The sequence below is a fragment of the Triticum aestivum genome, chromosome 3D (genome assembly GCF_018294505.1).
Source record: "Triticum aestivum cultivar Chinese Spring chromosome 3D, IWGSC CS RefSeq v2.1, whole genome shotgun sequence".
Taxonomy (NCBI): Eukaryota; Viridiplantae; Streptophyta; class Magnoliopsida; order Poales; family Poaceae; genus Triticum; species Triticum aestivum.
In genome coordinates this window covers 396,871,111-396,885,026 of record NC_057802.1, presented here as the reverse complement: position 1 = coordinate 396,885,026, position 13,916 = coordinate 396,871,111, and the positions used below count along the sequence as shown (strand labels likewise).

General features: G+C 47.0%; 1 protein-coding gene and 1 long non-coding RNA gene across 2 annotated transcripts; both read left to right on the top strand.

Moving 5' to 3' along the window:
- Window positions 1–9,110: 9,110 nt before the first annotated feature.
- Window positions 9,111–10,468, top strand: LOC123074742 (uncharacterized). Its single transcript, XR_006436044.1, has 2 exons — window positions 9,111–9,485; window positions 9,562–10,468. It is a non-coding gene; the product is annotated as an uncharacterized lncRNA (long non-coding RNA).
- Window positions 10,469–11,315: 847 nt separating this feature from the next.
- Window positions 11,316–13,250, top strand: LOC123079150 (disease resistance protein RGA2). The gene has a single exon (XM_044501834.1). The coding sequence runs from the start codon at window positions 11,373–11,375 to the stop codon at window positions 13,089–13,091; it is 1,719 nt and encodes a 572-aa protein (XP_044357769.1). The 5' UTR covers window positions 11,316–11,372; the 3' UTR covers window positions 13,092–13,250.
- The last annotated feature ends 666 nt before the right edge of the window (window positions 13,251–13,916 follow it).

Here is a 13,916-nt window from a genome sequence, read left to right as displayed (position 1 = left end):
TAATTATTTGCCTCTGTTTTGAGTTTAGGAAAAATACCAAGGCATTTCCTAAAATCCTGAAAATATTCATGGACACTTGCTGAATTATTTCAGTGGCCCAAAAATAGTTCCAGCATTATTTGAACATTTAAATTATTTATAGCATTTAAATGCCCAAAAGTCAAATACAATAAGATTTAATTCAAAAATCCAGGATGGCCTAGAAATAGGTGCATCATTTTTGGCAGAGGTTTTCACCTTTAACAAAAATCATGAACTTTTCTAAAGGGCATTTGAGTTCATTGAAAATATTGTTTACTTGAACCTAGTTGAATTGATTTAGTGCCAGGGCTTGGTCATCCCCAATTCAAAATTCTTTGAAAATTAAACATGATGACATGAGGAACAAGCAAAAGTCAAACAAGGGCTGATCTGGGGCTGTGACACTACTCCTCTTCTCAAACACTAATAGCATGTGAAAGAGATAGTCTCTTATGTTTTGGTATCAGCTCTACTTCACTAGCATAGTAGGACTAAACTTTTCACCATGTCATGAAACCTCACACGGGCCTTTGAGATTTTCTGAAATTATTGTTTCATATATGGTCCCAAGGCCTATTTATAATTCAATAATCCGCGACCAGATCTCAATGCCACATTGTGTTGTCCTATGTTCCAAACACGATTTTGATATACCAGTATTTTCAGTGGAGACCAGTTGAGATTAAACACACACCTAAAGCAAAGAGGTACACTTCTCAACGACTGAACAATAAACTATGCCTTGAATTGTTAGTTTTCGTAAAGAAAGTGTCACCAATTGTTTTACCTATACTAGGCTCCTGAAGGTAACCCACCGTTGGAGCATATTAGTGATCTTACTAGAGATTACCCTATCTTATAGACTGTGATCATCACTCGGGCTTCTTTCAAATATAGCTTTGTAGGATAGCATCTTTCTTATACAAGCCTCAAAATGCATTGAGACAAAAGTTAACCTACCATACGTGAGAGCAGTGCATCTCAAATGGAGTGTGATAGTAAAGTTACTCTCCTCAAGTGAGTAGTTGGTTTTATAAGGTCCTACTTCAAGGGATCTTCGATTACATAGGTCGGATTACCACCATGGAAACTCATCCAGGTGTCATACCCATCACCATCGATGCATTTTCTATCACAACACATGATAACCCTTTTGTGAAGAGATCCAACAGATTCTTAGCTGATTGGATATAGTCCAACACTATTAGCCTGGAGTTCCTTAAGTGACTTATAGATCTCAATCTTCTTCTTATATGCTTTCTGGATTGCATGTTGTCCTTTGAATTCCTTACCATGACAAATACTGTTTGATTGTCACAGTTCATGAGGATAGTCGGAATTGACTTTTCAATCACCGGCAAGTCCATCAAAAGTCTTGAAGCCATTCTACTTTAGTGCAGATTTTCTCTCATGATGTGAGTTATCTTTCCATCATTGAATTAGTTAAGATGGTTTGCTTGCAAGACTTTCATGAATTAGTCTCACATCTAAGTGTAAACACATATTCACTTGTGGCCTACATCTCACAAGCATCAGAAATCCAATTCACATCACTATTCCCTTCAATTATCGTCGTGTATCCGATATAGTGAAGTACATGACTCGTAGTATCTTTAATGGAGCGTCACAGGCGATGCGGGGCTACATCTCACAATAAGCGAGATATAGCTTGTGTGTAACAAAAATTTTCATTAGCCACTTAATGCGGCAAACGACAGGCAACGTGTCATGAGCCGGCCAAGTTCATGCTACATGTTATTTTTGGTTTTAGGATTCTTCCTGAAGTTTCTGGTACGATTCAAGTTTTTTTTCATGTTTGATTTTTTAGCGGTTTTCTGGTGTTTCTTCTTTTTTAAGTTTTATTCTTTAAAAAAATGCTTGAAATTTTCAAATATTTTTTATGTGTTTCAAAGATTGTTTACAAATTCAAAAAATTCCCACATTTTCAATTAGTGTTTGTAATTTCAAAAAATGACCCCTTTTTCAAAATTTGATCACAAATCTTAAAAAAATTCAAGAATTTTAAAAAATGCTCGCTTTTTAATAGTTTGTTTTTGAACTTTAAAAATGTTCCTAATTTTTTATTAAAAAAATCAATTTTTCGAAAAATTGTTCACATTTTCAGAAAGTGTTTGATATTTTGAAAATCCCAAACATGTTTGACATTTCAAATTTGTTTGCTTTAAAAAAAATAAAAATTTCGTGTTTTCAAAAGATCTACTCTTTTTTAAAGAAAAATCACAAAATTAAAAAAGTTCATGTTTTCATATAATGGTCACTCTTTTTTCAAAAATGTTCATGATCACTGTATTGGACACGAGACCTCCTATTTGGCACGTTCAGCACCAGTTTTAGCATTACTAGCACTCGCACGCCTCTCCCGCGTGGGCCAACCTAACAACCGAGCGCCTACTCAACTGCCCCTTTCATTCGTTCAGTTGATCAGCCCATTGTTGAGCGGTTGACCTGCTCGACCCTTGAACAATTGACTGTTGACTTTCGAGAAAAACATGAATATGAAAAATACAAAAAAAAACTTACCAATTTAAAAAACACAAAATTTAAAAAATTATGAATTTGAAAAGAGTTCAGAATGGTTTTAGAAATAAGGAAATTGAAATAGTTCAATATTTTTTTGCAAAAAATGCGAAATTGAAAGAAGTTCACAAAGCTTGAAAAAAGTTGATGAATTTGAGAAAAAAAGTTCATAGATTCAAAAAATACTCATAAAGTTGAAGAAGTTCAGGCATTTTGAAAAGGAAAATATTGTTCAGCCAGCGGATCACGCGCACTGCATCCGCCGCCTCCTACGTGCAACACGTGTCCTTACCCTTTTCTTATGTACTCTCCGCCTTCCTACGCCCGCTCGAACGCGCACACCCAAGCTACACTCCGGCCACCATCATCAGCCCAGTTGTGCCACTCCGGACTCCCCTCTCGCCCTCCATCGCTCTGGCCATCGATGCTTTTTTTATATTTTTTGCAACAAATGCTTTGTTGCAAAAGTCCTCCCGCAACATCATCTCTGTTGCATAAATTTATTGATTCACACCATAGACGACATCATATTTTTAGTGAAAAAAATCTATAGTATTATTCATGTTGCAAAAGTCCTCCCCGCAACATCATCTATGTTGCAAAAAAGGTGAAGACGAAAATAATAATTCTACAACACCACCACTGTTGCAAAAATCCACCTGCAACATCATCTTTGTTGCAAAACAACTTAAAGATGAAAATTAAAAAATACAGCAAAAAATAACGCTCCGTTGGTTTTGCAACAAAACAATTGTTGTAGAGCGAGTAGCGCAACATCTACCCTGTTGCAATTCTGGACACACCTCATTTGGGAGATCAGATGGCTATTTGCGGCTCAATCCAACGATGCAGGAGATGGCGGATCTTTTGGAAAGATCCGCCGGCCTACGCGTAGCGCGGCCCTTTGAAATGAAGAAAAAGAAAAATGTGAAAACCGTTCACAAAAAAAGAAGTGAAAACCGAGCAAAACCCAGGCTGGGAAAACCAAAAGAAAAATCGACCGAAAAAACAGACAAATACTCCTACTTCAAAACCGGTGACAATTTTTTTACATGGGCTGGTCATTTTTTACGTAGTGCTATCGCCGTTACAGTTCGTCATGGGCCGGCCCAGTAGGGGCTCCTCTATGCGGGGAGGCCGCCAATGGAGGTGGTCCCGTTCTGCTCGCAAGACTTCTTCCGTTCCTCCGCAGCATCAAATGCCCATGACCGCGGGCGCGACCAGCGTTGGCGGCTGCGCGGCGCCATGGCCGGAAGTGGTCGCCGGTGACGATTCACCGGCAGACAGAAGACCTTCCGTTATCGCCGCCGCTCGGCTGCCGTCTCTGACCCTTTCCCAGTGGCCCGGACCGTTAGAGTAGTCATTATGGTATACGACTTCTAGTCCAAGTCAGTTTTGTATCCCTATCCCAAGTCAGTTTGTATCCTCTTATATACTCTTGTATGCCGCACCAAATCATCAACAAGCAACCGTTTTATTCAGCTTTCATGGTATCAGATACCGGTCCCAGGGTTTAGGGTATGGCTCCGCCAACGCCACCGCCGCCGCCGCCGCCCGGCTACTTCGAGCGCCGGGCCGCACTCATCGCCAAGGCTGCTAACGCGGCGGCCGCCTCTCTCTCGGCCCTCACCATAGCTCCACAAAACTACCCTACACCCATCCTCGCCGCACCAATATCTCTTGCTGACACAATCTCCGACGCCACCCCCACCACAGCCCGCCAATGCTTACTACACTCCCCAGCCGGCCCTACTGCCTTCACCATCGTATCCGCCGGCACTGCTTCCGACGCCACCCTCACCTGCGACGCCGAGCTGGGATCAAGCTGCCTTTCTCCAGGCCATGAATAACTTTACTGCACAAGGAAACTCAGGTACGGATTGGATCTTTGATTCAGGGGCCTCTAGTCATATGTCTGCATCTAGTAATTGGTTATCTTCTTGCACTAAATCTCCTTTCCCTTCCATTATCCTTGGAGATGGATCATCTATTCCTATATATTGTGTTGGTCAGGCTCAACTTCCCTCTTACACCAAACCTCTTTTACTTCGCGATGTTCTAGTTGCACCCGCCCTCATTAAAAATCTTATCTCTGTTCGCCAATTTACTTGCGACAATCTAGTTTCGGCTGAATTTGACCCTTTTGGTTTATCTGTGAAGGATTACCTGACCAAGGCCGAGATCGCTCGCTTCAATAGCTCCGGTGATCTTTATTCTCTTAATGGAGTTCCTGCCGCTACCCCTCCAACATCCATGCTGGCCTCCGTCGATCTGTGGCATCGTCGCTTGGGCCATCCCAACTCCGCCGTCTTAGCTTCTATGCTTAGTGAATTTATCATACCATGTAATAGGGCCTCTCATAATTCCGTGTTTTGCGAGTCTTGTCAATTAGGCAAACATGTGCGTCTTCCCTTTAGTTCCTTTAGTTCTTGTAGCACTTATCCCTTTTAATTAATACATTGTGATTTATGGACCTCTCCTATTGCAAGTGTTTCGGGTTTTAAATACTACCTTGTTATCCTAGATGATTTCACCCACTTTGTCTGGACTTTTCCTCTACGCAACAAATCCGAGGTCCATTATCTTTTCCTTAATTTTCAACGCTATGTGTCTGTTCACTTCTTTCTCCCAATTCGCTTTATCCAATGTGACAATGGTCGCGAGTTTGATAACATTAAAAATCGTACTTTCTTCTTACAACATGGCATCCTGCTTAGGTTCTCATGTCCCTACACCTCCCCTCAAAATGGTAAAGCAGAACGCTCTCTTCGCACCCTCAATGATATAGTTCGCACTCTCCTCATTCAATCATCTATGCCTCCCAAGTTTTGGGCTGAAGCCCTACACATGGCCACCTTCCTTCTAAATATTCGACCTTCTAAAACTAAACCCAACACTACTCCCTATTATTCCCTCTTTCTTTCCCACCCCGACTACTCCGCGGTTCGTGTTTTCGGCTGTCTCTGTTTTCCCAATGCCTACGCCACTTCTGCAAATAAATTGTCATCACGCTTTATCCCATGTGCTTTTCTCAGCTTCTCTGACGAGCACAAAGGCTATCGCTGTCTCGACCTTCACACCGGACACGTTCATGTCTCTCGTCATGTCACGTTTGCTGAGCACATTTTTTCTTTCTCACAACGCAATACTACACCATCCAACACCCCTAGCTCCGCAAACACCCCCTCTCCCCGTCCTTTCCAACTATATACTCCCCTACCTGCCGAACACAACTTATCACCACCACCATTAACATCCACCATAGCCAATCCCAACCATACACTCACCCCACCCGAGACGTCCCCAACACCCCCGACCCCTGCTCCCTCCCCAACACCCCCGGCCCCTACTCCCACTCCACCACCCAGCCCTGCTCCCACTCCACCACCCAGCCCTACTCCTTCGTCCGACTCTTCCGCTGCGCCGGACTCACCAGTACCCACCTTACCCCCTCGTGCTATTCCTACAGCAGCCCCGATTAATGATCATCGCATGCGTACTAGGGCCAAATCAGGATTTCATCAACCCCAAGACCGCCTAAACCTTCATACCTCCGTATCTCTCACTTCTCTTCCAAAGAATTACAAAACTGCTCTACTTGATCCCAATTGGGCCGCTGCCATGCAAGAAGAATATAATGCTTTACTTCAAAACAACACCTGGTAACTTGTTCCTCGTCCTCCCAATACAAATATTGTTTCTGGCAAATGAATTTTTTGCCAAAAGTTCCACTCCGATGGGAGCCTCTCACGATATAAAGCCAGGTGGGTTTGTCGTGGCTTTTCTCAGCAACAAGGAATTGATTACGAAGAAACCTTCTCTCCTGTTGTTAAACCTAGCACCATTCGCACCGTTCTTAGTGTTGCTGTCTCCTCTTCATGGCCCATTCACCAACTTGATGTTAAAAATGCTTTCCTCCATGGTTCCCTTCAAGAAACTGTCTATTGCCAGCAACCTCTGGGTTTTGAAAATCCATCCTTTCCAACTCATGTATGTCTTCTTCAGAAATCTCTCTACGGTCTTAAACAGGCCCCACGAGCTTGGTTTCAACGCTTTTCCTCCTTCATTCAAACAATAGGCTTCACTCCATCTCTCTCCGACACCTCTCTTTTTGTGTATCATCAAACTTCTGACACTGCCTATTTACTTCTCTATGTAGATGATATCATTCTTACCGCCTCCTCTCAAAAGTTCTTAGATCATATTGTCTCTCTTCTTAGATCTGAATTTTCTATGACTGACCTAGGACTCCTTCATCATTTCTTAGGCATTGCTGTTGTTCGAGATTCCTCCAGCCTTTTTCTTTCCCAACGCCAGTATATTCTTGATCTTCTTAATCATGCTGGTATGCTTGACTGTTAATCATCTCGCACTCCTGTCGATACTAGTTTTAAACTTTCAGCTACCGGTGAACCCTTTTCTGATCCTACTCTCTATCGTAGCCTAACAGGTGCTCTCCAATATCTCACCATTACTCGTCCTGGAATCTCTTTTGCTGTTCAACAAGCATGTCTCTATATGCATGATCCCCGGGTTCCTCACTATAATCATGTTAAACGCATTCTTCGGTATTTAAAAGGAACTCTCAATCATGGTCTCCACCTCAATAATTCTTCTCCAAACTCGCTTACCACATACTCTGATGCAGACTGGGCTGGTTGTCCTGACACTCGAAGGTCCACTTCCGGTTTTTGTGTTTTTTTGGTAACAATTTGATTTCTTGGTCTTCGAAAAGACAGGTTACAGTCTCACGTTCGTCGGCCGAGGCTGAGTATCGCGCTATGGCACATGCCGTTGCAGATACAATCTGGATTCGGCAGTTACTCTCCGAGCTACACAGGCCTATTGAGCAGGCCACTATTGTCTACTGTGACAACATATCCGCAGTCTACATGACCAGCAATCCAGTTCAACACCGACGCACAAAGCATATTGAGATTGATATTCATTTTGTTCGTTAAAAGGTTGCTCTTGGTCAGGTTCGGGTGCTTCATGTTCCCTCTACGGCTCAGTTTGCTGACATTTTCACCAAGGCACTGCCTACTAAGCCATTTCAAGATATCTGTTTCAGTCTCAACGTCGTCGAGCCTGCCGTTGATACTGCGGGGGAATGTTAGAGTAGTCATTATGGTATACGACTTCTAGTCCAAGTCAGTTTTGTACCCCTACCCCAAGTCAGTTTGTACCCTCTTATATACTCTTGTATGCCGCACCAAATCATCAACAAGCAACAGTTTTATTCAGCTTTCACGGACGCCAACCTCGCCTGCTTACCTGACGCCGCGGCGGGTCGCGGCATCATCTTTACGCCGATGTGATAGGTAATCAATCCCTTTGACTTGTGTGACTAGTAATGTTGATCCGCCCTGTTCTCAGTAGTAATGTTTGATTCGCTCTCATCTGGTTGAAGAAGAGTGTTCCAGTTGTAGCATGGCTGACTCTTTCACAGAGGTGCACAAATGCACAATTATTGGTACAGAGCAGTCGACTAGTCGAGCGCGGCAAGATGTGACATGTCATCTGTCTACCACTATCTCAGTGTCATTCTTCGATGATAACGTATCAGTAACCTCCGGAAGATGTAAACCGTGATGTCTATTAGCTTTCGATTTGAGCCTAGCAGCTACGGGCAGCTGCTACATTTTTACAAGATTGATGTGAGTGCTGAGTAAAAAATACAGGTCTTTTATGCGTAGAGGACTCGATATATGATGGATATCTGGCTGCTTATTTCACTTCCTAGGTTTTGCGCCTTCTTGACGTGATCTTATAGTACAAGTACAAAACCAGCATGTATGATTGTTAGGATCTATGTTAATTTCTTCTGGCGTCCAAACCACCAACTGCCCCTTTCCAGTCACCACTCTGTTTTGCTGTCTGTTGGTGCCATCCTTCCCCTTTCCGACGTCGATCCATCCACCCTGAAAGGGATTGGCAAAGCTCTGCTAGACCGTAGGAGCACTCTAGCACTAATTGTAGCACAGCTCACGTTCCTTTTCGGACGCAGTAGTCCATAATAGTGGTAAGTACACTGACACTGCAGTTTTCTGAACTCTCAAGGCAATGTAGAGGGTTCATTTCCTTCTGATGTATACCTGCCGTCTTGGTTCGTCTCCTCGAAATAAAAGCAGCTACATGTTCTGATGTTGCTCGGTAATAAGACAAACAGGCAACCGCCACATCCAAGACAACGCTACTTTGCACGAGGAGTTTATTCTTTCTTGGAGGCGTTGCCGCGAAAGAAATCGATCTAGGTGTAGGTGTTCATTTCATATCTTGTAATGGTTTGACCGTGGTTGCCCATGTTTTATACTCTGCTTGTTGATGTTTTTGGCCTCGTTGCCTTACATCAACTATAATAAAATATGGCTGTGTGCATCAATGATTGGGGGTTTCAACATCCTTTTCGAAAAGAAAAAAACAGTTGATCTTGGTTCTGGGACTCTACCAACTAGCAGAAGAGCTATTGATGTTAATTATTTTTCGGGACTCTAGCAACTATCAGAAGGTAAGACAGTGATATGTTAAAGAGGTCATTAAAGAAAGACTAGAGAAACCTGGCATACTAGACCACCACCACCACTTGATATCTCCGTTGCCATTTCATTTCATCGCGGCAGCTTCGACGGAGGTTCACAATGGATATAATTGTTCCTGCAGTCGTAGGTGATATTGTCAACAGAGCTGTATCCTTTGCCATCAAGAAATGCTTGCAGCTTCCAAACGTCGACAAGAATCTGGAGCGGCTAAATCAGTTGCTTCTAAGAGCCCATACCATCACCGAGGAGGCGGAGGGAAGGCTTATCAACAATCGAGAGATGCTCCAGCAGCTGGGGATATTGATAGAAGGGATGCAGAGAGGCCACTATATGCTTGATAACTTCAAATGTCGAGCCCTTCAACAAGGGAGAGGGGATGAGCATGAGGTGAGTCACTTCTCTGGATTATCTATGTTCAGTGCAGCAAAGTGTCTTCGTTCGTCCAATAACTACAGAAAATCAGTGCTCTTTGGCAGTAACAACATAGAAGATCTACAAGGTATGATTGCTACCCTAGAAAAGGCCATTGCTGACTTGAAGGAGTTTGTTATTTTTCTGGGGAACTATCCTCCAATCTGCCGCTAGCCTTTTCCACATACTTTATTTTGGGAAATTGGTTGTTCTTTTGCCTGAAGGGATGTGAATGGTTGAACAACAGAAGCTCTTGGGTTAGAGTTTGCTTGCATCAAGAAGCTTACTGGTAGATTTTCAGGATGCTTGCATTTGGAAGCGCAAATCCTGACCTGATGAGCAACCAACACCTGCATGGTTAGCCACAGTTATTGCAACAGAGTCTGAGGGTCCTCCCTTGCCTTCATACATGATTCGTTGATCAGCAAGAGACAATTAGTGCTCGAGTCTGGTGCTTGGCTCGTGGATATCTGATGGCATACACAGACAGGCAGCTCCTTCTGTTTGGTGAACGCCCGAATGAACTTCTGTTGAGAGATCAACCATTACATTGCTTGAGAATTGCCTGAATCCAGTGATGTGTTCTGGATTTCAGACTACTACTCCATGGCGCTTTCCAGGCAGAACCAACTCCTCCAAGAGCAAGATCACTTTGTCAGATTCATGTCAGGATGTGATATGCACTATTGCCTATACGAGAGATTTGATGCTCCAGGCCACGGGTGCTGAAAGGCGAGGGTGGAGAACGAGAACACGCCGTGGGCAGGAACAGGAAGAAGAGCAGTATAAAAGCTGCATTTGATCTCTATTGTAAAAGCTGCACTTGCTGAGTATTCTAAAAGCTGCAGTTGATGTATGTAATTAGTTGTGTGAGTAGTAAATGGTGATTACTGATTGTGATGTATGCTACTCAAGCATTTGCTGGAAATATATATATCTGTGGCATTTTGGCTTTGTTCTATGTCTGTGTTTCTATGTTCTTGGCGTGTGTGTCACCTCATAATTTGTGTACTGGGCCTCAGCCGGAGGGGCGCTGCTGCGCCGTGAGCTCGCCGGCAAAACAGCCATCGCACTGCTGCTGCTGCTGCTGGGCCTTCTCTGATGGCGCCAGTCAGGAGAAACACAGCCAAAAATCCTGAGCGCACCCGACCTGCAGAAATGCACCAACAGCGCCGCCAAAAGTAGGCACGCAACCCTGCCGTCCGTCTAGAAGCCACACCGCCGCAAGTAGGGACCGTACTTACCTATCGTCCGGTCCGACGATGCCGACTCATAATAATGCAGCAAAGCTTGGATTGGTTGGAGCATATGGCCATGATGATTGATGAGGAGGAAGATGCAAAGTCTCAAGCCAACCACACCCGACAAACAACGGCACAAATTGCAGTGAATCGCGCACCACATCGTGACAGTGAAGTCTGCCTTAGGTGCATGCACGTTCCTTGTCCCGCAATGCAATGCAATGCAACAAGTATCAACTTGCTAGGAAGAGCTGGCTGGATAAGTCTAGCGCTGCCCGATGCCCCGATGCGTGCGCATGGGGTAGCCTGGGCGCCGGCAAGATCGCCGTCGACTGAGCGTCAGACCCTGCCGATGTGACGGCTAATTAAAAGAGCCAACGTGCATAGCCGCCGTTCCGACGGCGAAACTTATGCTCCTTTCTTCCATGATTCCATTACGCTGTTGAGTGGTCAGAGCCCATGAACATGGGCGTGATGTATTAGGAGCTTAATTGGTTAGATGCCAAAAGTTGGCAGGCAAATGACAAATGTTGGCTAGTGATTGGTTGACTGCCAATTTTTTTGTCAATCTCATAAAAAATTGTCAAATACTGGCAACTTTTGATTTTACCAAATATTGGCAATGCCGAATGTTGGCATCAAACCAATTATGCTCGTAGTCACCCGACCCGCGCGTTCCGCCGCCTGCAGCACAAAAGCCAGGAGGAGAGGAGAGGATATCCCGAAATCCTGGAACGGGCCGGGACGATTATTCCAAGCACAAAAGACCAAAGCAAACGCAAGCTCCAGCTTTGAATCTTTGATCGGAATATTGCACAGTCCACTCCACCCAGCCCCTACCTTGATCACTGTGACCATGGAGATGTTCCTGCCTGCAATCCTGAGCGACCTGCTCGGCAGGTCCGTGTCGTTCGTGGTCCAGAGGTACCTGCAGCAGGGCAGCGCGGAGGACAGCGTCCAGCAGCTGCGCCTCGCGCTGCTGCGCGTCGGCGTCACCGTCGAGGAGGCCGAGGGCCGGCGCATCACCAACCAGGCCATGCTCCGGCAGCTCGACGTGCTCAGAGAGGCCATGTACGGCGGCCACTACATGCTCGACGCCCTCACGTGCGGCCGCGGCCACGCCGCCGACGACGACGCGCCGGCGCCGGCCCCGTGCCGCCTCTCGTCCGTGCTGTCCAGGCTCAACCCCGCCAAGCGCCTCTGCTTCGGTGCCGCGGACAGCGCCGTGGAGGTGCGGCGCGTGGTCGACAGGCTCGGCTGCATGATCGCCGACATGAAGGAGTTCGTCGTCTTCCTCAAGGGCTATCCCCGCGTCTGCCGCCAGCCCTACAGCGCGCACCTGCTCCTCGAGAGGTTCATGTTCGGCCGGCAGAAGGAAATGGAGCAGATCATCGGCTTTCTGCTGCGAGACGGAGAAGCGGAGGGTGGAGCCGGCGTGCTCCCCGTCGTCGGTCCGGCCAGGGTCGGGAAGAGCACTCTCGTCGAGCATGTCTGCCATGACGACAGGGTGCGCAGCCACTTCTCTTCGATCCTCCTCATGAGCGGCGACGACCTCGAGGACGACGACAAGCTGAGCGATCCAGGAGACCACGGCCTGATCAAGCACCACGGCCGTGCCTCGCACCCGCATAATAAAGCCTCGCTCGTGATCGTCGAGCTGGCAGAAGACGAGGTTCCAGACGAGGGGAGGTGGAGGAGGCTCCGCTCCTCGGCATTCTGCAAGGGGGGCGGAAGCAGGATCATAGTGACGAGCAGGTCGGAGGCGGCCCAGAGGCTGGGCACAGAGCGCGCGCTCCGGCTCAAGGTGCTCAGCCCAGAGGCCTACTGGCACTACTTCAAGACGCTGGCCTTCGGCGGCGCGAACCCGGAGGACCACCCGGGGCTGGTGGCCATCGCCATGGACATATGCGCGGAGGAGAAGGGGTCGTTCATCGGCGGCAACATCGCGTGCAGCCTGCTGAGGGCCAACCTGGACGCCCGGTCCTGGCGCGGCGTCCTCCGGAACATGAGGGAGTACACGGAGAAGCACCGGCACCTGTTCGGCAAGCACCCGCACGACCTCCTGCGGAAGAACCGGCACGTCTACCTGTGGAGGCTGGCCCGGACGTCCAAGGTGTTCGTCTCCTACGGCTGCTACCAGGCATGTCCGGCGCAGGAGGACGTCCCCAGGATGACGCTGCAGGAGGTTCTGTCCGGGCGGCCGGCGCCCAGCGGGAGGTTCGAGGCCCTGGCGTGGAGGTCCCAGATACCCCCTTGCTACAGCTACCTCATGAGCTGCTCCGTGCAGACGCCCGTCGTACCTCATGCGCTGGCCAGGAAGAAGAGCTCCCGGCTGGTCTGATCCTGTTGACCTTGTGATTGTCAGTCCATGCATGATGTAAATTCATCTTTTGCTCGGAAGGCTTCAAACTTGTACACGTGTATTGCCAGTCCACTAGTGTTCTTCAGCTTTGTATGGTCGCGCTCTGTAATTGTGCGATTAGCATCTCCATCTTCTCAACTAAGTTTGTCTTGTAGCGCAGAGACACCATGACAACTAAGAGCATCTCCACTCGCCCCAACAGGCCCCTAAGGGTGCCTTTTTTGGAGCCGACGGCAAAAAAATGGCCCAGACACGTCCTCATATTCTGGTTTACCGCCGGTTTGGGCCGAAATTATAACCGGCGAACCCAGCGCACCGGGGGGCGCCGGCTGAAGCGAAAAGGCGCATGGGCCCGCGTTGTCGGCGACACTGGCGGATTTCCCTCTTTCCCTCCATTTTCCCAGTCCCCCCCCCCTTCTCCCCCGCTGCTCCCGTCATTCTCCCCCAGATCCGGCTGCCATGCCGCCGAAGAAGTATGCGCCCCCTCGCCTAGCCACCGATTCCGTCCAGCCAAAACAGAGGAAGCCAAGGGCACCGACGGCAAGGCCCCCGGGCATGTCGAACGCCCAGTGGAATGCCCGGCGGAGGCAAGCTTTAGGATTGGATGAAATCGTTAATAGAGCTCTTTCGGTGGACAGATCCACGTTGATGTTCTTAAACAAATCTTGAGACTTCCATCAATGGAATCTCCTATTCTTGTTAGGTCAGTCTACATGAGTTGATTGTGGTCGGGCCTGGCACATATGGTGGTGAAAGCGTGAAGCTTCTAACGGGAACAAATTGTGTCGGCAATGAGAACGATGT